This window comes from Phymastichus coffea, unplaced genomic scaffold (assembly GCF_024137745.1).
Source record: "Phymastichus coffea isolate CEN01 unplaced genomic scaffold, Cenicafe_Pcof_1.1 PCOF00018, whole genome shotgun sequence".
Classification (NCBI taxonomy): domain Eukaryota; kingdom Metazoa; phylum Arthropoda; class Insecta; order Hymenoptera; family Eulophidae; genus Phymastichus; species Phymastichus coffea.
Genome location: NW_026706829.1, coordinates 5,503,895 through 5,529,678, shown reverse-complemented (window position 1 = coordinate 5,529,678; position 25,784 = coordinate 5,503,895). Strand labels below are relative to the sequence as shown.

General features: G+C 34.5%; 3 protein-coding genes across 5 annotated transcripts; 1 reads left to right on the top strand and 2 right to left on the bottom strand.

The window, feature by feature from the left end:
- The first annotated feature begins 1,058 nt into the window (after positions 1–1,058).
- LOC131675304 (probable arginine--tRNA ligase, mitochondrial) lies at positions 1,059–3,604 on the top strand. Its single transcript, XM_058954231.1, has 5 exons — positions 1,059–1,409; positions 1,483–2,650; positions 2,757–2,884; positions 2,972–3,195; positions 3,304–3,604. The coding sequence occupies exons 1-5, from the start codon at positions 1,374–1,376 to the stop codon at positions 3,452–3,454; spliced, it is 1,707 nt and encodes a 568-aa protein (XP_058810214.1). The 5' UTR covers positions 1,059–1,373; the 3' UTR covers positions 3,455–3,604.
- On the bottom strand, positions 3,464–25,762 carry LOC131675303 (small ribosomal subunit protein uS9m-like). Of its 3 annotated transcripts, XM_058954230.1 has the most exons (11): positions 25,654–25,762; positions 25,236–25,365; positions 25,055–25,158; positions 24,810–24,983; positions 24,651–24,736; positions 24,472–24,547; positions 24,262–24,387; positions 24,147–24,189; positions 23,956–24,074; positions 3,916–4,078; positions 3,464–3,671 (listed from the first exon to the last, which is right to left on the bottom strand). In XM_058954230.1, the coding sequence occupies exons 1-11, from the start codon at positions 25,756–25,758 to the stop codon at positions 3,580–3,582; spliced, it is 1,218 nt and encodes a 405-aa protein (XP_058810213.1). In that variant the 5' UTR covers positions 25,759–25,762; the 3' UTR covers positions 3,464–3,579. The 3 variants fall into 3 exon arrangements, 2 of the variants coding, with proteins under 2 accessions (XP_058810213.1, XP_058810212.1); XR_009303032.1 differs by lacking the exons at positions 3,464–3,671; positions 23,956–24,074; positions 24,147–24,189; ... (5 more) ...; positions 25,236–25,365; positions 25,654–25,762 and adding exons at positions 5,695–8,459; positions 9,736–9,942 and having other exon boundaries at positions 3,949–4,078; XM_058954229.1 differs by lacking the exons at positions 3,464–3,671; positions 3,916–4,078; positions 23,956–24,074; ... (6 more) ...; positions 25,236–25,365; positions 25,654–25,762 and adding exons at positions 4,115–8,456; positions 9,736–9,942.
- LOC131675301 (transient receptor potential channel pyrexia) lies at positions 14,836–21,756 on the bottom strand. Its single transcript, XM_058954228.1, has 3 exons — positions 21,690–21,756; positions 21,362–21,587; positions 14,836–18,732 (listed from the first exon to the last, which is right to left on the bottom strand). The coding sequence occupies exon 3, from the start codon at positions 18,693–18,695 to the stop codon at positions 15,738–15,740; it is 2,958 nt and encodes a 985-aa protein (XP_058810211.1). The 5' UTR covers positions 18,696–18,732; positions 21,362–21,587; positions 21,690–21,756; the 3' UTR covers positions 14,836–15,737.
- Positions 25,763–25,784: the final 22 nt, after the last annotated feature.

The window sequence follows — 25,784 nt, the reverse complement described above, 5'->3', positions numbered from 1 at the left end:
CTCTATCTTTCTCCCGCTTACATATTCGCAAACGCTAACGCGCACATATACACGCACACACACTGACGTTAAGGCACGCGTGACTCCTCTCTCTCGCTGTCTCCTCGCCGGCGAGTTGATTTCGTTATGACGACGAACTTTCTGCATTAATATCTACAGACGTAACAGTTTTTTGAGGTTATACCGAGAAGATTTTCTGACTGAAAGCTCTTGCTCGTGTGTGTATAATAAGGGAAGGGAAATTCTCGCGGGTAATACGTATGTGTGTTGGTGTGTCGTTCCGGAGCAAAATGGCGACGGCTCTCCCGGTATCACTCTATCTAATATCTGCCCCCTTCACTTCTCTTCTCGTGCTGTTGCGGTAGCAGCACTTTCTCAGGAGTAGCGCTGCAGGTAGCTGCAGGTGTTTTCTTGAGCCGTAGAGTTCAGATAATGCGATAACGTGAAACTAATATGAATTAAATACTATAGAGGGCGCAGTTTTTTTTAATTACTACGCAAGTCATAACTAGAGCTTTTATAAGCCAAAGTTAATTGGAAAAGCTCTAAATCGTTGCAAAAGATTTGAAAGTCTGTGAATTACAAACCACATATTGGACTCGTATTCCTATTTTTATATTCATTATTCTTGCAAAAACTAATGATCAAGATCTGTAAACAACGATGTTTAAATGGATTCTTCAAAATGAAGCGATACAAAATTAATTTAAAAAAAATTGACGTCAAAGTTGATTTTTGTGATTCGCAAAGTTATACTTCAGTCAAGTCAATAATGAAATGGAATTATCACCGATGTATTTTCAAGTGAACTTGCCACTATTAAAATATAATAACGTGATATATAAATAATAAATATAGGTAAATTTTATGTTAATTAATTACTTCTACTTTCATTAGTTCAGTTATTATACATTTAATTCAAAATACTTAAAGGGCTAGAATTTGCTATTTAATATTCACAGTCAGTGTCGCGAGGACTTGATTGTTTGAGAAAACAAGTGTACGTCAAATCGAACAATAAAATTAGGATACTGCATGTGCGAGAAAGTGTTTTCACCGTTGTTTCGCTCAAGCGCAAACGTTTACATAAGGCTCAAATCATTTCTCACATTTGTATCGAAATATACTTATTCTTTACCTTACAATACATTCATACTTTCAAAATCATCATCATATATTAAATTTTCAAATATAATGCCGGAAGCACGTGTAGTCGGTATAGTAATAGTAATTGGTCGTCTGCACCCATATGATCTAACCTATAAATAAAGATTCCTAAAAATGCCGAAAATAATTTAAAAAAATGATGAATATTAATGAAAATTATTTATAAAAAAGAATAATATATACATTTTTAAAGAACTCCAAAAAAAATGAGTAATAATTTAAGATATATGTTACATAAAAAGGTATGTTACTAAAACGAGTATACATATAAACATTCTAAAATATTTGTAGTTTATCGAGCTTCTTATATTTTAGATCTCACAAGCACTACAAAATGATAAATCAAGTGTCAAATCAAGCACTGTCAGTGCACAACTAAAACTAAACATTATGAAATTTAGTCGACATTTTCATTTTACACTTCCATTGAAAACTAATCAGTATGATATTTGTGAAATAGCACCTAAATTAATGGAAAAAGGATCAGATGACTTTCTTGAAAAAGTTGAAATCAGTGAAAAATCGAATGCTTTATTCTTTTATGTTGAGAGAGATAGATTGGTTCGAGGGCTGTTTAATGATATGAAAAAGGATATAAAACCTCCTAATCTTCTTGATGAAAAGTTGAATAATGTTATTGTTGAATTTAGCTCTCCAAATATTGCAAAACCATTCCATGTTGGACACTTACGATCTACAGTCATAGGAAATTATATTTCTAATTTAAATCAATTCTTCAAACACAACGTTAAAAGGATTAATTACCTTGGTGATTGGGGTACACAGTTTGGTTTTGTTCAGTTAGGTCTCTCTTTAGCTAAAGTAACAGAGGATGATTTAAAAAGTAATCCCATAAAGACACTGTATAATGCATATGTTCAAGCTAACAAACTTGCAGAAGAGGATCACACTGTAGCTGAAAAAGCTAAAGATATTTTTAACAAACTAGAAAAAGGTGACAGAAGTAATGCTGGGGAATGGGAATCTTTCAGAAAATACACATTGGAAGAGTTAGAAAAAACTTATGATAGAATAGGGATTAAATTTGATGAATATGAATGGGAGTCTATGTATCGTATAGATAAAATAACTACAGTAATATCTGAACTGTACAAACATAGTTTACTAAAAACAGATAGTGAAGGTAGACAAGTTGTAAATACCAATAATAGAACTATACCAATAATTAAAAGTGATGGTTCATCCTTGTACATTACCAGAGATATTGCAGCTGCAATAAATCGATTCGAAAAGCATCAGTTCGATGCTATGTATTATGTTGTTGATAATGCACAAATAGATCATTTTAGAAATTTAATAAATATTTTGAAAGCTATGAAGTATCCATGGGCAGATAGACTGCTGCATGTTAAATTTGGTAAAATCAAAGGAATGAGTACCAGAAAGGGGACTGCAATATTTTTACAAGATATTTTAGATGAAATGCATGATGTTATGAGAGAGAAGCAATTAAAAAATCCACGTATGTTTTATATTTCACTAATTTTAACCATAGTTATTATATGGTTAAATTCTTTCTTCTTTATTTGAAATGATTTAATAAGTATTAAATTAAAATATTTTTTCAGACACAAAAGCTACGTTAGATAGTAATGATCCAAGTACAGAGATACTTGGACTTTCTGCCATGATTATTAATGACTTGAGGCATAAGAGAAATCAAGACTATGACTTTAGTTGGGATAAAGCTTTAGACGTAAATTCCTGCATATATAATTGAAGCTTAATGAAAATTAATTTTTTGCATGAGTTTTATATAATTCCAAATACCATCTTATTTTAGTCTGAGATTCATTCTGGTGTGAAGTTGCAGTATACACATTGCAGACTCAACAGTCTAGAACTGTATTCAACAGCCACTATTGCTGATGAGTGCAGGCCTGAATTACTCAAAGAAGCAGTAGCTGATAACTTGATGCTACGATTGTTAAAGTATGACGAAGCTTTGATTGAATCTTACTTGCAATTAGAGCCATGCATTCTGGTAAACTATCTGTTTGATCTTGTGTGAGTAAAATTTATACTATTTTCAGTAATAATAAATGAATAAATAGAAAAAGATCAATTTTTTCATAAAAGAACAACTACTAATTAGATGTTAAATAAATTTTTCAGGTATCATATTAATTTATGTTTTAAAGATCTAAAAATAAAGGATCAACCAGCCGATCTAGCTAACCAAAGGCTCTTATTGACTCACACTGCTCGAAAAGTACTTGGCCACGGTATGACATTACTAGGAATTACACCTCTCGATAAAATGTAATTTAATCGGAAATAAAAATAATATTTTGTAAAGATTTTATATTATAACGTTATAACGACGAGACTTCAGAAATATAATAGCAAAGAATGCATCTATGACATGTATAAATAAAATTTGGCTATAAATTAACGTTTCTTCCATGTGAATTTTCTTCTAGCACCTTCTTGACCCCACTTCTTCCTTTCGCGTCTACGCCAATCTCTTGTCAGCAATCCAGCTAAAAGTAAAAGAAAGTTTTGCTTAACTACGTAGTGTTAGAAGCATTACTATTGTTAATAAATAATTAAATATACTGACAAAAAGACAAAGGAAAATAAAATATTTTACACTAATTTAGATCAACAAAATTAATTCAAGTTTTAGAAAACTTATGTTTTTTTTAATTAACTTATCGATCAATAAATCTACAAAATCTAGATATAGCCAACTTCAACATGATAAAAACATTTATGTCGACTTACCTAGTCTCATTTTTTCGATCATGTCGAGATCGACGAAACTACGTAAACCCCAGGAGATTCCCCAACGAATACAACCAGACTGACCCGTGGGGCCACCATCACGCACCTGCGCTTCCACATCTATGGAATCTAGCAAACCTGTGAATGTCAGCGGGAATACTATCTATAAGATAAAACATTAAAAAGTTCAAAATTGTTACAATTTATAATATTCTCTTATTTTTTTTAATATTCTTATTTTGTAAAATTGGCAGTTTGCAAAAATTGTAAATTTAATAGTTTTCAGTTTTAGTGCTCAATCATTTATCATTTCTGTGATGTCAATTGGTAATGCGTTTTGATTATAAGAAATGTCACTAAATTAGAGTAGAATATCTTTAATTTGACAAAATAATCTCAATAACCAAGCGAATATTTAACAGTTGGGAAATGAAGGTACGACGGTCTGGTGGGTACACATTATTATTTCCAAGATGTCAACGAATAAGTTTATACGTATATATATGAGCGATTTAGAAGATAATTTTCGAGACGTCATTATAATGAAACAAAAACAAACAAAGCCTAAGCAAGAACTGCATCATCAATCAAAAAGTGACAAAGACTTTGTGTACATAAATGTATTATCCTACAGCTGTATCGTGTTAATATTTTTTTGCTAAAGTATTATTTAAGAATGAATCTCATTGTTTCAGTAGAGCAAATCGCTTATAAGCCAAAAATATCTTTTTTGTTTTTGCTTACGAATTGTCATTTGTACGCGTATTTCTGCCTTGATCAATTATGCAATGCGACAAGATGAATCAGCGGATTCCGTATATAAACTTATAATTGACGTTTTTATTTGAAATAATGCGTTTTTCTTAACTTTTTTTATTACTCAAGTTCTTCTTTTTTATTATTTATTCAAGTTCTTACTTTGTAAAATTGTTTTTAATCATTTAAGTCGTATACAATTAAAAGAATGTGGAATTTCCTTTCATGCTACGGATCCGGTTAGCCTACATGATTTATTTCGTGATTGAAATATTGCCATATGTACGTCGTTTATTAATTGATGATTAGAAAATTAATGTTTTCTGTAAAAATTTGATAGAATAAATGTTGTATCAGTCATAAATTATAGAATGCATAGATTAGGTAATGGTAATTTTATAAATTATATTTTATTGCACATACAAACTTTCCAGCTTTTACGAATTATACATGAAATTTATTTCAGAATATAGATAAATCTTACGAAAACTGATTTTATTTATAATCGATGTGATCAATGCTTTCGGACAAAATGCACATGTTTACGCAAAGAACGCAGCTTACATTTTAAGTTATTCTATAAAAATGTTAATTTGTACTAATAAATGTTCTAAATAAAATTTTAAATATGTAAAGTTCTATTTCAAACTCTCTCGTTTTTAATTTATTGGTTAAAAACTGTGTATACAACAAAGTAAAAAAAAACAGTTCACGTTATATGATTAATATTAGCATTAATGAATATAACAACACGTGTATATGAGTAAACATTATAAAAGTCGACATTTTTAGTTTCTAACATATTACTACTATACTTATATATGTAAATTTAAAGAGAAAGAAATTGTCTAGGTGTGCTAATTTTTACAAATGTCATTACATGAATCTCACAACCTTAATATAAACATACATATTTCACAGCATGTTGTCATAGTACAGACACTTAATATTATCAACATTAAACAAAAACGTATCCATCAAAAGAAATATTTCAAAAATCACTTTTATGAAAAATATAAATACCTTTGAGAATTTTACAATAATCAGATCGTAATAAATGCTCGATTTTAAAATCATATCTCTAAAATCTCCTCTGCGTTCTCGAAACGAGACTTTTCAACATCTTGTTAGTATCCAATAACTGCTCTTTAATATCTTTGATATCACTCTCCGTGGATTTAATTTGTGTCGACAACTGGTCGAGAGTTGAATGTAGAATAGAATCCTGTCCTTCTTCACTCTGTTGTTTCATCCAAGCCTCATGTTCACTAAGACTCACATCATCCTCATCAGCAAGTGGTGCATTTCTCTGGGCAATTTCATAAGCAGACTTCAATATATCTTTCGGAAGTCTTTTTTCTAAAGGATTCAGCGGTTTGACAACCAATACTCTCTTACGGTTATCGACATCGATCTTGTGGTCGGACATCCACTTCTTAAAAGTATAAGGTATTCTTCCATTGTACAGCACCATCTCCGTAAACAAAATCAACTTGGTCTGCCTAACTAATTTGGTAAGGCCAGCATGATTTCTCAATCCTTGAATGTCATGTACAGCAATACCAACCAACAAATTCATCAATATAACCGTGACAAATACAATAAAGAGAGTAAACAATATCTGCGAGCAAACCGATAAAGGATGATAAAGAACAAATGAACCATCGTGCAATATATCATCCTGATTGATGAGACCTTCAAAGTCCAATTCACCAGCCATCATCGCGAGTACCTTAATTAATCCAGTAAACGGATTGCCAAACGACGGTTCACCCACGAATATTACACAAAAGCTTATGGTAAACCCAATCAATAAGCCAGAGTAAGCTAGAAGTAGCTTCGCGAACTCAAACTGAATGTGAGTGAACATGGCAACATAGGTGCCGAAAGCAGGCAATTGACCAACCATCAGCATGAGGTTTGTCCAGGCACAAAGAATAGCGAAAGCACCAACGTAATTCTGCCAATCGTACGTTCTTCCAGTGTAAATAAAAGATGTCACAAAAACACTGATGATCACGATTGCGTCCAGTACATTGTCGATATTCATGAAGTACTGTCTGTACGACTTGTATACCATGAAGCCAAATACTTTTCTAGGTATAGTGACACAGGTAAGAATCAACGAAACATACCACTCGATTTCGATGATATGCCGCCTGAACAAAAAACCTGAAAGTCTCTTATTATTACAAATCTTCGAACTGTTGCTTTCGCCAACATTGTAACATCTGTAAGCGAGAGCCGTGAGTACGTAGGTAGTCATGACTATAACGGTAAGGGCGTATAAAAAAATCCTCATAAGATAAAACTTGCGTATCTTCTCCCACTTGAGATGAAGGAATGCCATGACTAGAGGATGCGACAATAAATCCTTCTGGTGTTCCTGCACGAATGTGTTGATGAAGCTTGTCTCACACTGATTATTACTGGGGAACAACAAGTCGAAGTGTAGCCTCATCTCAAACTCACGATTGTGAGGCACAGGTCGTTTCAGTCTAATCGATGCGTCGAGTCTTTGTCGAAAAACTTGCAGAGATTCTGGTATCTTTCTCAAGATGATGTTTAGAGCTGTTAGACCAGTTTTCGTAGTGGCGCTTACGTCCGCACCAGCCCAAATCAACGCATCGACGCACTGCGATTGTTCGTTTAACGAGGCGATGTGCAGTGGTGTCAATTCTTGTTTGTCCTTGACATTTACCGAGGCGCCGTGTTTGATCAACAATTCTACGAGTTCCGGCGACGAACATGTGTTCATAACAGCGTAGTGAAGTGGCGTTCTGTGATTTTGATTGACGGCATTTGGATCTGTACCATCTGTTGACAGCAAAAGTTCGGCACAGCTGATGCACTGTACAAAACAAGCGACGTGCAGAGCCGTCTCGCCTTGACTGTTCTTCTGCACCACGCTGGCTCCCTTATCTAGCAGGAGTTTTACGACTTTGTCGGCTCTGGCTCTCACAGCACAATGCAACACGGGCTCGACTTCCGTGTAACTTGACGAATTGAATTTTGCGCCGTTGTTGATCAGCAATTCGGCAGCTTCGACTGAACTCCCAAAAGCTGCGAAATGCAGAGGAGTGTAATACAACGCGGTGTTAGCGTAATTAACATCGGCGCCTCGTTTAATTAAATACTCCAAGCATGTGATGCTACTTGACAGCGACGCAACGAGTATGGAGTTCATGCCGGTACAAGATTCAACGTAGTCGATATCAGCACCCGCCTCTTCCAATTTCGGCAATAAGTGAGCCAAGCCACGAAAGCATGCCCAGAGAAAGGCAATGTTCTTGAACCTCTGATCAGCGTTCGGTAGTATTTTACCATCCGGACCTTTCATCAAATTACCTTTTTCCATCTCCAGAAGATCTTTCATCTCGACGACATTAACCGCTGCCCACATTGCTGTCTTTAAGCTTGTACCATCGACCTTCACGTGTTTGAGTGCCTCGATTTCACGGTCGAAAAATAGCGAATCGTCGACTGGGGGTGGAGTGCCGGCGTCTATTTCTACGTGTTCGCCGTTGTCTTGCGATTCGATTTTTTCTAGGAAGATCGACGGTCGTAAGTTACGACGAGATTTGTAGATGGATGCCAGTCGTCCGCGAAAATAGTCCTTGGAGGTACGGCGCTCATAAATGCAGCCTAACGAGTAATGTCGTGGCTTTCTATATTCGGTACGCGGTGATCTTGGTGGCATGTTGACTTGTGGTCGCTCGTTCATGATGATTTCCGGCTCCTCCGGTAAACCGTTTAGCTTCCACGAGCGGGACATTCTTCGTCTGCTGCTGAAAGATTTTAATCTAGTCATTGTAAATTTCTCTTTGATTTTGTTTTCTTGTTTTCAACGATGCACACATTTTACTTAACAATATTTAATCAATTGAAAATTCAGTATCAAGGTCTCATAGTCAGTGAAAATATGCCGATACCATCTATTTTTAACAAGAAAATAATACTTTTATTCTGTGCACGATTCGTAAAAATTACTGGAACTGAGGTTATCAATATTTAATAAAGACGACTAGTGATACAGTCATAGAATTATTTTTATTATTATCCGAATATTAGTTAATTTACTAAAGTTTCTAGTTTTCTTTATGGTTCCATAAAAGATAATTATATCCTTGATAAAAAAATCTGACAGAGGGAGTATAGAGAATTCAATGACGAACAGAATGAGAGCTTAGGTGTTCAAATCACTACAATGGCCTCTTTTAAAACGCATACGAAAAATACTCTCGTGGATAAGATGCTTTCCCTTTTCCAATCAAAAATTGATAAGGAAAACTGTATTTTGCTTGAAATGTTGTTGTTGGTAAAAGTAAAATCAATTTTTTGTTGTATCTCGTACACGGGTAAATACTGGCAAATTTAACAAACGGTTAGCTTTATAATGATGATAGATTCTGATAAATTTACTTTAAATTATTTTGAGTCATTGAAATTTAGAGAATAACTTTATTTTTTGATGTTCGATTCAAACTCTACACTCGAAACTTGCAGTTTTTCGCTGACTGTAAGCTTTTAATCCAATCATGATTTGTTACTTCTTGATACTTTCATCGTTCCATAATATATTCGATAAGCTTACCGTTTGAATATACATACAGAAAGACAATTCGATCTCTATTGGCAAAAGATAATATAAAGCGAAAAATGAGTTCAATCGACTTCCTTACATAGTTTTACGCATCATGCACACACGCGCGAGCGACCTTTGAATAAAAAATCACCACGTTAAAGTATTGACGTCACTATTACGAATAATATTTTCTCCACATCATCAAAATTACAAGTGTCAAGTGCATGGAGGATTGCTTGTGGTTAATTTACCGACAGTAAAATTTGTATTGAAAGAATAGGAAAACATTACATATTATCATTTTTTTTTACACGAGAAAAAAGAATTCGTAAGGAAGATACTAACGAAAGTTCCAATATAAAAATAGACTAATCCAATATAAAAATAGTGCATAATCGATTAGTATCAGTTAGGGTAAATTAATACTACACACACGAGCAACCCCAGCTCTAATGAAATTTAAATAAAATATAACAAACCTTGTCACTGAAAAAATATAAGTCTCTCTCTACAACATCTTGCGCAGTAGCCAACAAGCGGAGTTAAATCACGCAGATTATTCTACGAAAATGTCACCTCGTCGGGTGACGTAGTACTTGTGTCCGAGGATCGTCATGATGATGATCGTTCACTGTGCGCTTGTTTGAGCCACTTTAGCTCGCTGATTTTACTCACGTCCGCTTGCGCCGCTGGCTCGTCGCTGACTGAAGAACACACGCAGAAGTGCTTAGATGCGCCGATTCAATGTTGCCACTGCCCTCTCTCTCTCTCTCTCTCTCTCTCTCTCTCTCTCTCTCTCTCTCTCTCTCCTGTTTTTAGGGGGTTGTACACGCTTTTGTTTTCACTTCCGAAAAGAAGTTTAATGTTTGGGACAATTTTGGACTTTGTTTCATGATATCTGAAACGGAAGATTTTGAAGCTTTACGATACTCAGTTCGATTTTGCTAAAAATGAAATGAAAGTATTTTATCGTGTGAAGAATTGAGGTATGACGTAGGCATGTACAACAATGCATGCTCACAAATTAATCATCAGCTTTTAAGCTTTTGATGTTACGGTGATAAGCTTGATTTGATTGATTTCCAATGTCTTGCACTGCCTATTTTTCTCAATGACCAAACGAAACTTGTTATTTTTCTGATAAAATGCGAAAATTCTATGAAGAACAAAAAAAAATTTTCATCCTTTGCACTCGAGAAAAAATCACTAATCAGACACTCGGTGTCACCACGTTTCCACTGAGTATAATGATCGCACTAACAGTCTACTGTCAAGGATTCACTCTGGCACTGCCAGTACAATCGAGATGCTTATATATATGAAGACAAAAAAATTGTCAAACGTGCAGGTGGGAGATAATGGCAAGGACCCATGCGTAAGTAACGGCCCTGTGCGAGAGTTTATTAGTAAGCGCGACGCGACTTCATTTCGGCTACCCGCATACACGATCAGTTGTGTCACGCCTATGTGTAGCTACGTTGCTTTTCTTGATGTTTCGATGAATGACTTAAAATACGTTTGCGGAAATGTATCGTAATTGCAATTTTGACTCGAGTGACAAGTATCATTGAGAGATTAGGATTTAGTTGAAAATATACTTTTATTCTGTAATAACAGTAATGAATGATTTTTTTCGACAGCTGATGGTCGGATGTTGAAAAGTATAAATCGTTTCGTAAAAACTTGTAGAATTACTTTGTAGAAAATAATTTTCGATGTGTTTATATGTGTGTGTGTATGACAATCGTTCAATTATTCAAGTATAAAAGAAATAAACAAGACACGAAGAGGCTTGTCAATAGCTTGAATTTCCAAATTGGAAGCAAAAAGTAAAATACTAATAAAATATTCAGATTACTAAATATTAATGTATTCACAACGTACACGCATTCAAACCGCAAAAGTATTTGTTATGCATAAAGAATCTGCAACGTATAACCACGTCGAGTACTATCTATAGTTCCTTGGTCTTCTTCCGTGTGTGTACTCCCCACGAAAGTCAACGATGCGAGACGATGCGACGCGGGTTCGCGGCCTTGTCGAGGATCGCCTGTACACTGAACTTGACAGATTAGCTCACGAAATTTTCATACTGACTTTGACTTTTTATATGTACGATATTCTTTGTTATGCGCTCGACGTTTTGTTTATTTTACTAAACGAGCTTTGTGTAATGATTGACGATTATAGTGCAGATTTGCTTTTTCTTAGAATTCACATTAATTTTTCATGAAGTGAAAATGCGTTTGCTAAAGGTTATGTGAATTTTGAGTAGGTATATAACGAACTTGATCTAGTTGTGAAGTACTCTGCGTCTTCACATCTCTATTAATTCGTTAAATGTATTATGTTATAGTTAATGTATTATTGTAGTCGAATAAAACCATTGACATTAAAATTTGTTTTCTATTTGAAATGAGATTTATTTCATATTAAACAGAAATTCTGAGAATTCAATAACAAATCATTTTTGATTATCATACGATTAATAAATTACTGAACTCCAACACGTACGAAAGATAATATTGACTTCGGAAAGAATATCAAAGATCATTTACATTTCAGATAATTGCTATTATTAGGTACAAAATATTGGCTTTTACATGCATAACTTGACCAGATTTAAAACCTAGCAATAAAATAGATTACCAAAAAATAGAAAGGTCAACATCGCTTCGAATAGATATGTCTAATCAAAACTTGAAATCAATAAATTATAGATTTCGTCAACGTCAATAAATTAAAAATTTTTTATAGTCCAATCATTCTACATTGTTATCTAAGTGTCAATATACACGCGCAGCTTTTTTACTGCTGATAAGCTCGATATATTATCTCACGGCTTATAAAAACTGTAATCATTGTTTGATTGCTATTGTGCGATACCAATCACAGTCTCTTAATTAAATGATTTAAAAGTATACTGTATAGTCTACGCTTGAGAATGAAACGGATACACGCCTCGAAAATCCGAATTTCCGTGTGACCTTTCGGATGCGCAACACTTCCGAATATAAATTCGTGTTCGGCAAAATATCACGGAGCACAACCGAATTTAACGGGAATTACTTTGTCATACGATTCTTTGCGGTTCAATAGCCTTGAATTATGTACCTGTTGGGATAAACATGCGTTATAACGTTTTATTTTCCTAATGCCTACGACTTTAATGTCAAAACGTGCTATATCCACGGTTTTATTGACAATCCTATGCAAGTGGCGACAATGTGAAGCTTTTTTTTTGAGAATCAATGAATAATTTATTCAAAAGTAAAATATCAAATAGTTTGATATATTTTAGTGACCACACTACTTGAATGCTCTCAAAGTATAAAACGGTACTCAATTTAAATTAAATAAAAATACAATGACTCAATTATCACTCGTAAATACAAGATCACTTACATCTTCAGAAAAAGTCCTGGCGTCTTTTCTTTCCATTCAGCTTAATAAAATTTCAGGTACCCTTTCTAATAAATTGGACGGTATATGTTTGTTTTAAAGACATTAAAAATTAGAATACCCTGCACCATTACTTTACGATTTATAGGTGACATTTTTTCACGTGTGTTGTTTGAAAAAGAGGGCCACGCTTTAAGAGATAAATTTTTAATAATAAGCATGACCAGCTCTTCAAATAAAACTACAGAATAAAACTATCTCTCTTTTTTTATTATCAATAATGGTTTATAAATTAAAATTGATCCGTCTGTTTTTTCGATTATAACTCTACAATTGTGTAAAAAAGTAAACTTGAAAAAACTACACATCAAACACGTCTAGGAATATTTTTTAAATATTCAAGTAAAGTTCATATATCTAAAATAAAATTAAAAACCAAACCTTCGTACAATATAATGGCCTTGGTTGAGTATATGTTGAATGTTTAACAATAAGTCAAGCGATACGATGGTTGCACAAAATTTCAAACGTGTCTTTCTCGACACACTTTTTATTTTTTTATTTTATAATCATCTCTCACGAGCAAGCACGAATTATAAGTAAATGTGAACGAAATTCGAATTTCCTATTTAAAAATGCTGGTCTTTGGACTGAATGCGAATAATAGTATATGGAACACACGCACGCACACACGCGCACACCCACACACACACGCGCGCACGCACGCACTAATAGGGCTCCGTTCGTTAACCCCACCAGATAAGGAAAAAGTTATATTTATAGATTAAGCATAATTTTTCACATAAATAGTAATTATAACATTTTCTGAATCATGGTACTTCATAACGGTATGACAGTGATTGGTGATGAAGTTATGATCATTGTCAATGGTATCTTAGTCTTTGACATTGGAATCACAGTGATTAGTAATAGCATTAAAGTGGTTGGTATTGGTTTCATAGTGTTTGGTATTGGAGTCACAGTGATTGATAATGGTATCACAATGGTTGATAATGGTATCGCAATCATTGGCATTGGTATCACAGAGATTGGTATCGAAATCAGTGATTAATTGGTAACGGTATAGTTATTGGTATTGAAAACACAGTAATTTGTATAAGAATTAATTATGAAGAGCATGAAAACTAAATCGAAAAATTCTTTATCAACTATTGTTTAAGTATATACATTACATTGGCTTCTATGATTTTTCAATAAAATCTCAAATCCTTTGAAAAATAAGAGTTTTCAGTTATAATTTTATAATTTTATCATGAAAACTTTTAGAGTTTCTAGAATTTCGTACCATTCTTAACGATTTGATTTTCAGTGAATTATTGATTGTGAAATATTTATACTAACATCATTTTTATTTTTAAGATACAGAATAATCAACATTGTAATAATACTTAAAATTATAAATGAAAACCTCAATACCCACAGTGCACACTATTATTTGTATTTATTATAATTTCATTTTTATGGATAAAATTTAAAAAAGGAGAAGAGCATTAAGGAGTCGGGAGAAAATCCTAAAAATATCACCAAAATAACCTAAAAATAAGAAGGTGCTGGGGGAGGACGACTGACCTGTGTTCTTAAGACCACATACGTGTGTGTGTGTGTGTGTGTGTGAATGTATATGTATATCCTCTACTTGGAACGATGGGATTGATAAAAATCTGATTTTTTATATTTTCTTGGTTAATAATGGATTTTAGAAATTTAAACGATGTGATTAATTTCTGTTGTTTGTGAAATCTTTGTAGAAATGTTTCTAATTAAATGTTTGTTTGATAATGCACGAGCATTGATTTATATTTAATTTATTTTGCGTTATAATTTTTTAATAATTTTGTCGTCATGAAAATAAGTTATTTTCATTGTTCATACCTTATGTGCGATAAAAATTGCATTTTTTATTTGAGATACTGAGTTTTGTTTATATTCTTTGTACGTGCTTATATAATAAATACTTTTTATTAGATTACTGATTATTGTAATTTTTTGCATAACTCAAAGAATAATAACATTTTTTCAATAAATAACTTTTTACTTCTACTTAATATATTAGTTAAGAATGATGAATAAAATAATGCTGTTAATATGAATAAAGGATCAATAAAGAATCTTTGAAAAAATTCTATAACTACAATTTATTTATAAATAATGTAGACTTCATGAAAAATGGATGCTAACTAAATGCAAATAATCAGATTTTTTCGTATTGTCCACAATAATACAAATATATTTCATTTCTTAACATATCTATCAACAATATTTTGTCAAAAAACATTTTTTGAAACGACCAAAGAATTGAACAGTTCATACAAAGAATCTCAAAGTACGTGTATACATCATCAAACTTCATATTTGGCTTTATGCTTTGTTATTACACTAATTAACAACGTTACTTTATGAGTCATACTATCAAAACAATGTTCATCTAATTGATTTGTCAGTGTACCGTTGCACTTTAATTTTATTGCATTTTATTATATAATGGAATGATAAAAACCATAAAAATGTTTTGAAAACTCTACAAAAAAAAAAAACTTAAAATTGAAAACTAATGGGTTGATTTTACTATGTTTTAATTATTAAAGCTTATTGGATCGCAATGGCTACCATAAAAAACAACAAATATCGCTATATTTAATCGAGTTTTCTATGTTATATTACAATGCGATTTAATTATTATAAAAACTTTGAAAAGCTTAGACTTAAATCAGTGTACGCAGATTTCAAATCTTATAAAATGAACTTTACGAAGTAAACAAATTAAAAGCTACATTTAGATCAATCGTATAAAAAATAATATTTTTATCAATGATTACAAAAATATTTAAAATGTGGTGAATATTCTTTAATTGACGATCGATAGATATTTACACTGTACAATGGATCGCTATATCTAAAAATGTTACAACAGGAGTAGTAAATATATGCGTTTGTTACTCAGCTACTTAGCGCAAGCAATATTTTATCTCAATAAAAGTGAGACTCTCGACTGAGTATTTATTAATATTTTTTTCTTCGAACAGCAATACCCTTTATTATCACAAAATCTCCTTCAAAGTCACTTACCGCCCATAAAATTCTTGACTAGCTCTTGTATCAGCAAATTATTATTCTCGCAAATCTTCCTCAACTCTGCTACTTCTTCTTTCAATCTCGCCGCTTCTTCCAAAGTCGATTCATCATCTATCATCGCCGTATTTCTTCTTCTACACGACGAATTGAAGTCAAACTTCTGATACTCGTAGATAGTGCTATTACTCCTTTTACTCTGTAGAGTAGACGAAAAATTATGGCCCTTACGTTCGCGAGCAACCTTATAAGCGCAAGTAAGAACATCGCGTGGTAATCGTTTTTCTCGCGGATTTAACGGTCGTACAGTCAACACAGCCTTCAGTGGTGAAGGAAGTACCAGAGCTGTCCAACGTAATAGTTTCATAAGGCATTGTGGTAGAAGACCAAGAAATAACGCAGCCTCCAAATCACAGATGAGTTTTGTCTGGCGTACAAGTTTAGCCAGACCGGCTGTTTTCTGTAGACCCTTGATATCGTGTACAGCGATACCTACCAGAAGATTCATCAAAACGATGGTAACGAAGAGTAAAAACAGTACAAAGGACAGTTGAGCCGAGACTTGCAATAGTATCCAAGATGTGCCACCAACGTCGACGGGTCTGCCACCTTCCTCTTCGCCAGGGAAGAACAATTCCTCAAAGTCCAGCTCGCCAGTCATCATTACCAGTACTTTGATGAGACCTGTGTGTGGACTACTGAAGGACTTGGATCTCGGAAATATGACGCAGAAGCTCGCGGTAAAACCGACCAACAAGCAAGCGTAGGCTAACAGCAGTTTGAAAACCTGAGCTTGGACGCTAGTAAACATGGCAACGTAAGCACCAAACATTGGCAACTGACCAATCATAAGCATGAGATTACTCCAGCCGCAGAGAACAGCGAAGGCACCGACGTGACTCTGCCAAGTATAGGTTCTCCCGGTGAATACAAACGAGGTAGCAAATACGCTGACGATCACACACCACTCGACCATATTTTCTGCCTGAGTGAAGAATTGCCTCAAGCTCGAATATGTTAAAATACCCATTAGCTTTCTCAGACCTTCTAATACTGTAAGCACAACCAGAGCGTACCACTCGATTTCCAATACAACCGGGTGTCTATAAAGAAAGCCGTTGAGGCCGGTAGAATTGGCACACAAAGGTTTGCTTGAATTGTCTAATTGACCATGAGATTCGTTGTAACAATTATGCGCAAGAGCCGTGATAACCCAAGCAGTGAGAACCAAGACGTATAGTAGATAGAACAGTAATCTGCCAACGTAGTATTTCCGAATCTTCTGCCATTTGAGATGCAGAAATGACTGACACAATGGATGTTCCAAGATTTCCTTGTAACCTTCTTTAACAAAAGTACCCAGATAACCGATCTCGCCTTGCTGTTGATGTTGCAATAAAGGATGAAAGTCTAATCTTAATTCAACCTCTCCAGCGGCAGATCCATGCTGGTGAAGACTAACAGACGCATCTAGTCTATGCTTAAAGCAATTCAACGACGATGGTGTTTTCCTGAGGATGATTGACAGAGCACTAGTACCGCCTTTGGTTCTCGCGCTCAAATCAGCACCGTGTTGAATCAGTATGTCAACGCACTGTGACAACTCGTTAAGAGCAGCCACGTGAAGAGGCGTGTAACCGTACTTGTCAGCCTTGTTTACCTGTGCCTTCCAGCTGATCAGCATTTCCGTAACGTCGTAGGCTAACAATGACCTACCAAGTGCCATGTGTAGCGCAGTTCTGCCGTCATTATCATCCACATTCGGGTCACTGCCTGAATGTTGTAGTAATGATTCGACGCACTCGAGCGAATGTGTTCTCGCTGCAAGATGTAATGCCGTTTGACATCTTCTATTTTTCAAAGCTGGATTAGCTCCTTTAGCTAGTAACATCTCGAGACTTTCGACGCAACCAGCTTCCGCTGTTAGATGCAACGCCGTCTCACCTTTCCTCGTGGCTATGTCCACCAGACAACCTGCGTCCAGAAGAACTTTCAGACAATTAGAATCACCTCTTTCAGCTGTGTAATGTATTGCTGCGTAACCAGCACTGTCGATTCTATTCAATGCAAGATTCTTCGGAGCGATGATTCGCAATACGTCTATTGCACTATTTCTCGAAGCTGCATGAAGAACTGTCTCTTCGCCAAGTGGTGACTCTTGACTCCAGTTGAGTTTCAAAAAATATTGTGCCACATCGGACGCGTTACCGAAAGCCGCAAAATGAAAAGGTGTATGTGGTTTTCGAGAGTTAATGGTGACGCCCTGCTCAAGAAGGTACCGAACTCCAATGAGACTGTTGCTGAAGGCACATAAATGAAGAGACGTCATACCGAGTTCAAGTTCCACGTGGTATAAATCTGCTCCGCGACTGTGGATTACTGGTATAAATTCTCCGTAACCAAGAAAACTCGAGTACAATAGTATCGCGTTGATCTCTTGAGGTTTGCACGAATCTAAATAGTTTCCTAAAGAACCGAGCTCAATCTTGCCGTTCTCCAAGTCTTCCAAGATGTGCATCCTACAACCTAACGCTCTCGTGTGTTCAATCAACAGAGTCTTCACATAATCTCTGGTCACCTGTACGGCACAACTGTTCTCGTCAGAAGTTGAACTTTCACTCAAGCACATGGAGTAACAATGTGGCTCTTCGATCGGTGGCGGTGTTCCGTATTCCATACAACGATCTTCATCGGGTGTCCATGTGGACGATTGATCATCCGGATCAGTTGGCATCGAACTGCGTCGATCTCCGCCACGAAGACATCGACTTAGAAGTAATGACGATGAGGTTTTGGATTTGTGGACTAATGACATGGCCGAGGCTGGAAATTGTATGCTGCTCGAGCTCCGTTCCAATTGTACGCGTTTGTTTGGTCGCGCTGATACTGGCGGCGAGAGAATCGGAAAGGTTTTGTCAAAGTGGTTGATGACGTTGTTGCTCGTCATGATGATGATAAGTTAAGATCCGGTACATGTAGACTTACTGAAAGAAAATAAATCTTTAGTCGAAACTGTTCGTTAAACTTTTAACCTGAACCCAACTCTCATTCAATTAATATAACGAAAAAAATTGTTAATTTCGACGATTGATTCATTATTCCTGCCGATTAATATACCGATTATCTAATTCTATTGTATCGGAATAATTCGAATTGGATGTAGAAACATGTAATCCAACAGAAAATTCCACGCGTTTTACTTCTCGATAAACCCACTGTACGACAGCACGGCGATTTGAACGAGTCAGCTTAACGAGTACCTGTTTGAATGAAACGTTATCAAAGGTAAACAAGTTTGAAAAAAAGGGGAGAAATCTCAAAGCACCGCTTACACACAGCCATCGAATCATGCACGTATAAAAAGGAACAAAATATTATATGGAACCCGTCGTCAAAAAAGCACTGACGTCAACATTTAATAATTCCTTCTATATTCTCTTGCGATTGGGTTACTATAAGCAATCGTTTAGATATTTCTTATAAAGTGTTTACTGTTTGCAGGGAAATGTGGAATAATTATTGTTAGCGCAATAAGAACCACGGATTAAACGCTATAGTGCACATTGACTTTATGTAACAGACATAGTGCGGTGATGTAAACTATATAGTCAAATAATCATCACAAATGTAAAAGGATGTGCAGAAAGAATCACGATACTAAATATTTCGAGTTCAGAGCAGTTTTGAAAGTCGCGCAATGCCAAGGTCATCGTGTACACAGAGATGAGCGCGTCGTATATAACGTAGCGACAGGTAACATCTCCTGCACCGCGATTATCTCGCTACGAAACTGTTATTTGCCGATCGCTATGCGCCTACTTGCGACTGCGCATTCATATTCGGTATTCGTTTACGTAAAGCACTAAAGCTTGTATCAATTAGTTAGCATCAAAACCAAAGTAATAAGTGTCAAGAAAAACGGCAATTCGAGCGCTGCACACACAATCGTATGTAAACGAACGATCAACTCGACGCGAGTAAAAAGAAAAGAGCAATATAAACCGGTTTGATTGCAAAAATTGGATCGTCCTCCGTGAATCCATCGTGCGCGGACTACACACGCGATGTATACGTCACTTTTTCTCTCAGCCAAGCGAATGTCAATTGGAAAATCGTGGGGCCATATAGTTATGTCTCTACTGTCTTTCCGTCTATATATATACCGTTCTCGTTATGCTTTCAGCTATATACGCGATTAAGTGCCGTCGCGCTACCGATCTTTCAATTTTTTTTTTTTAATTTGAAAGACGAAATGAAAAATTAAAGTATTTCTCGAACACGTCGAGGTATCGACCAAAACGTTAAGCAATCATAAAAGAGAAAAGTGTGCGTGCATGAAAACAAATTTTTTTCCCGAGCTGGACCCTGCTCGTTTCAACTTTAAAATTTAGAAGGTAATCATTTAATCTCCATTGAGAAGATACACTAAAGCTACTAATAAGCAAAAGCTACACGCTACTGTACCCGCAATATACAAGCGACATATGATATACAAGCAAAGAAGAGAAAACCACGCTATGACAGCGATACATTTTTCTGAATTGAATTCTGTATGCCTGCCAAGGTATTTCTTCGATGTGTGTTTACGCGACGGAAAATTGTCTGTTTATGAGTCAAGTTTAATTGTTGAATAACGTTTTTTCCGACAATTCAAAACAAATTACAAGACTGTACAGTAATCGATCGCCGCTGTCAAATGGAAATTGCAAATGAGAATTCGAAGAAATTGCAATAAGCGCACAGTGTTTCCGTATCATGATAACAACGAGACACGAAGGTGCTTTTCATTTTCCCGCAATAAGCAGCTTTGCTGACGCTAATTCCACTTGCCGTGTGATTTTTTTTTTCATTAACGAAGATTCGATTAATTATCAAAGACGAGATTTACGCACGTCTCGCGATAGTAAGTAGTCTTTTGTGGACGTTGCACACTTCCAATCAATTGTTATCTATGCGGTCAATCTTGGATAGTTTCTTGAATAGAGACTCTTGTAAATTAGTGGATTTAATTAAGCCGTCATTTGGAGAAAAAATGTATTTCTTCGGCTATATAAATCATTGATGTTAAAACCAAACAGAGATCAGATATTAAATCAATGCGTTTTTGAACGCGTTAATCAAAAAATTATCTCAACGTATTTTATAGAAAAAAATACATCAAAATATCAAGATTCATAACTCGATAATCGACCGATGAAATTAGCAGCGTTACAATCATGCGGACTCCGCGTGCGATGAGAAAGGCTTGAGAAAAGTTCTCTAGTAGTCGTAAAACACACATATAACTACTGTTGCGCGTAACCCATCAAAAATGCGCTACTGACAACCTTGAAGTACTCACCGCACTAATTCCAGCTATATATAACACAACGATACACGCGTAAGATAAACGAGCGCGAAACGGTAAAAAGTCGCACACTTCGATCGCGATTGCCACTTGAACTTTCTCTCTGAACGTGGAAGACTCACCAACGAGAAACAACCGATTTTATCGTTCACACACTAAATGTATAAAATTCAGTGCGCAGCAATAAATGAGCTAACAAAGGGCCATTCAAGCACCTATCACACTCTCAAACACACACACAGACTGGATGACGGTTGGAGAGTCACCTTCAAGCAAGCTGTCGAGCGAAGATCATGGTAGTAGTGCAGTGGAAGCTTCCTTGGGGGTGGAAGTATCAACGAACTGCAAGCAGTCATTATGTGAACAAGACAAGCAGTAACAAAGTTGCTTGTTTATCCGCCGGCGTGCGCGTTGTAACTGAATCGACGGCCCGCAGCAGTCGACCGACCAGTTAGTCGCGCTGCGAACGAGAAGTAGAGGGATGTACTCGAACTGGGAGAGAGAGAGAGAGTGAGAGAGAGAGCGAGAGAGAGAGAGAGATGTGCATTGAATACTTTTGATAAAATGTTTGAACTATTACACTCCGTCACTTACATCTATGCTACCGTTGCTTTTAGGATTGAAAAAGTTGATCGGTTGCCACTCGAATTTGTTGTATAGTTACGTCTTGTACTGATATGAGGAAATATTTAATGAGCAAAATTGCACGAATGTGAAATAAGAAATGTCTAGACAGTTTTAAAAACTATAAAGCGACTATTCCAGAAGTAAAACTACAGATGACTCGATTGCACCGTCCCAGTGTACTGATCTACATACTCAAAGCTCAATTGGACTCCTTTTCCCCTTTGCAATAAATCATTAGCTCGCACCTGTTTAAATTTCAACGATGATTGCTCGTTATGCTTTTGACGAATGACACCATGTGTTCATTCTTTATCATCGGTAAGAATTCATTAAAAAAAGTTATTCTTTTAAAAATCCAGCAAAATTCTAAAAACATATTAATGCATTGAGAATAAGAATTGATTCGATAAAAAAGAAGTGAGAAGAGAAAAAAGCTTAAATGTCAAGTTGAGCAAGAGCATTTTGAACTCTATGTAACAATTGAAGCACCTTAAATGAATACAAGCATCTCAATGAAATCGTTGCGCACATTGACGGGTTCTATTTCAACCTGTATGAATTTCGAGCGCTCGCTGAGCTTTTTGCCCGTATGTGACTGCAGCTTATTGAGATTGATAGCGCGACTAGTTGAAATTGCGCAGTTTTTTTTTTCGTGAATATATAATTAAATTTAAAGCTCATACGAAATTTCCGATACGAAATTACTTGTTAGATGCAAGCTTCATTTTTTAAATTGCGAGTTGAAAGTTATTTTTTCATTTAGTATCGGGAAAATAAAACTTACAAAATCTAACAATAACCAAATCAATAATAAAATTTGATAAACTAAAAGAATGAAAAGAAAAACAACAAGACGAAAACTTGCGTAAGTGTCGTTGAAAAATAACGAATGTGCATCTCGCGTGAATCATATACCAAGGTGAACCGCGTATCCGTGATGATTCATTCAACCATGCAACTTTCACCGTTTGTAAGAGGAACAAAAGGTTAGCGTACACCCGGCGATTTCCCTTTCTTTTCGACTGGAGAAAGTACTTTGAATGAATATCGGGCTGCGTCTCTTGATTAAAGTCCCTGCTTACCGTTTCGAAATTTATAAAATTCACATAAACATGGCTACATTTTCTAGTTGAATGTTATTGCATTATGTTTCATCGTTCGATAAGATGTATTGTCGGTTGCAAAAAGAAATTATAAACAAACATTAGTGAATTTGAATGATAGATATGGCTGATTTAACGTTACATCATCTGAAATTTCATTCAAAATATAAATATGTAACTTTCAGCTACCCACACTTACACATTTCATTTAAGCAGGCGAAAGGAGGACTCGAAGAGTTTAGAAAGTCCCCGATTCGGATGAAGGCTTTTAATACTCTCTCGTCAGAGGATAGTCGGCACTTGTTCATGTAGCTTAACAGCGGGATTCCCTGATCGCAGATAAAAAAAAAACACATCTTCCTACTACTTCACTGCTAGTTCACTGCTGATCAAAGTGTTTTTATTCTTTGAATTTAATCACGGCACCGGATAACAGTTAATTTTTTCATAGTTTAATTTTTCAGTCCGTTAATAAGATAATTTATTCGGAATAAGTTCACTGGAATTTATATAGATAGAAAAAAGTAAAGATTACTTACCTTGTTTACTAGGCATTTTTTTACCTTATGTAGAAGGAAAAGTTCAATCTTTGATTAATAATATCATCATGATTTAAAGTTACCACTTCGTGAAGGATTAAACCATTGCAGAAAGAAATAATAGTTGAATCTTTTTTGACGATAAATAATTATAATGATAGAAATGCAGTGCTATTCATTGGATAAGGATTTACTTTTTTCGGTTATTGAGATCTTTCATCAAATACAGAAATGCGCAATAGATTAACTTTAACTAGAGCACGACTACTTAAAACTGTAATTGAAACTTTCAATCTTGCTGATATATTTTCTACTAGTAAATCGTTTATGACCTAATCGTGCTTTTTGAAAAAATTTTATGTTTTTAAATGAAATCAACATACGGATATTACTTTGAATTCTCTCAAAAAGATATAATTAGGTCTAGGTCAAAACGATAGCAATGTTGATAAAATAAAAAAAAACGAAAGAAAGGGTTATTTCACCACCGATGTCACTGTTGCAATGCTAATAAAGCATTTAATTTACTTGTAATTCAATACTTTACTTTACGAATTATGAATAACGTTATTAGATTAAAACTAATCATACCTGTTCAAGATCTTGATGTCTAGTGAAGTAGTTCTCAACCGGTATACCATTAACTATTATTTTTCCCGTACCTTTACCTCTTAAGGTAACGCTTCCTCGAGCACTTTTTCTCATACAATCTAAAAGATAACAGAAAAACCATTAATATTTTAACGTGAATATTAACTAAAGTCGGTTATTAATTATTATACCTGGTACTGTTATATAAGGTCTACCATTTTCATCAATCTCCAACTAAGTGGAAAAAGAAAAATGTATAAAGAACTTGAGAATAGTAAGAAATTTAAAATATAAAACGTAGATTACCTGTGGCACTATTAGTGATTCTGCATGTGATTTTATTTTTTTTCTAAATTTCATAACGAAATTCTGTACCATGTGAGAATATGGATGATTGATTAATCTATCTAATGTTGCTTGTATATATTCATACTAAAAATATTTTATTTAAATGAATGAAATGAATCATCAAAGTTTCTAACTAATCAATGAAATATTAATACACATGTAACTTACGTTATCATCTGACATATTTTCTAAAAAAAGTTTTTCTAATTCTTTTTTATCTAACCAGTCAGAGCCACTCAAATCTCTGAAAATTTTTTTTTATATTATAATACTCATCACTTTTATATTACTATTAATAAGGTCTGATACATTTTAAAAAGTTTTTCATAATATTTCAGAATGCTTACATGCTAATATTTTTATCTGGAGCAACACCTTTTCTTGTCATGCTATCCTCAATCTCATTCAACTTCTGCATTTCTTCTACTATATCCTAATGTTTACAAATAAAATATTAGTATATAATCAAAATACTATTACTTCAGAAAAACACATTCCTAACATACATAAAGTGATTTATAATAGTTTGGTTGTGCAGTATAAAACATTGTGTGGAATGGTTTTCCCAATTCATCAAATTCAGCTGCTTTTCTAGGTGGAAACATTTCTTCCGGAGGTTTCATCACAGGCCTTGCCGCTTTGTCATACAGCCCTGATGGAAAAAGATACTCAATAGATCTCTGCAAAAAAACAAAAGTATTAATATTTGGATTAATGAAATAAAAAATAAGTTGGTGATATATAAATTTACCTCAATATCATTTTGTGTGAAAAGATCAGGATCTTCTCCCATCATATTTGCTAAATGCCTTTTTCCTATCTGATACTTTTCTCTTTCATTCTTTATAAATTCATCTAATGGAAAAAAATAAATAACAAAATTAATTGTAACAGTAAAGAAAAAGTTTTCAATTGAACAACAGTCAACATACCATGAGCTCTAGCACGCTCCAAATATGCCAACATAGCTTTACTCATTTTTCTTGGTGTTTTTTCAATAGGTTTTTCACTAGCAGATTTTTCTGCTGGATTAGTAGCAATGGAATATAAGGACACATTGTCCTATATAGAAAAATACAATCACTTTAAAAACAGCACAATTTATATTTTGAAGAACAAAGTGTAAATGATATAAGTAAAAAAAATATAAAATTGTATGAAAGTTTTTCTAGAACATTAATATTTCCAATAGAAATCTAATGAAATAAAAAATAATCTATTTTCACTGCGAATCACTTATCATTTATAAATTTAGAAATAAAATTATTAGAAAAAGGTTAGGAGTATTACAAACGTTGATTCAATTTTTCTTCAAGAATATAAGAATAACATTTCTATTTTTATTCTTACCAGACGATTAGTAATTCTTCTAAATAAGTTAGATCTGATGTTAGAAGACTTAACAATATTTCTAAACATTGCTAATTGCAAAAATAAAGAATTAGAAACAGCCATCGTCACATACTATTATAACTATATAT

Excerpts from the sequence above, each read along its gene's own strand:
- LOC131675304 (XM_058954231.1), top strand. The coding sequence starts at position 1,374 with ATGAGTAATAATTTAAGATATATGTTACATAAAAAG. Across the intron at positions 1,410-1,482 it reads GATATATGTTACATAAAAAG|ATCTCACAAGCACTACAAAA; the intron begins GTATGTTACTAA and ends CTTATATTTTAG. Across the intron at positions 2,651-2,756 it reads GAAGCAATTAAAAAATCCAC|ACACAAAAGCTACGTTAGAT; the intron begins GTATGTTTTATA and ends ATATTTTTTCAG.
- LOC131675303 (XM_058954229.1), bottom strand. The coding sequence starts at position 8,446 with ATGTCCCGCTCGTGGAAGCTAAACGGTTTACCGGAGGAGCCGGAAATC.
- LOC131675301 (XM_058954228.1), bottom strand. The coding sequence starts at position 18,695 with ATGACGAGCAACAACGTCATCAACCACTTTGACAAAACCTTTCCGATT.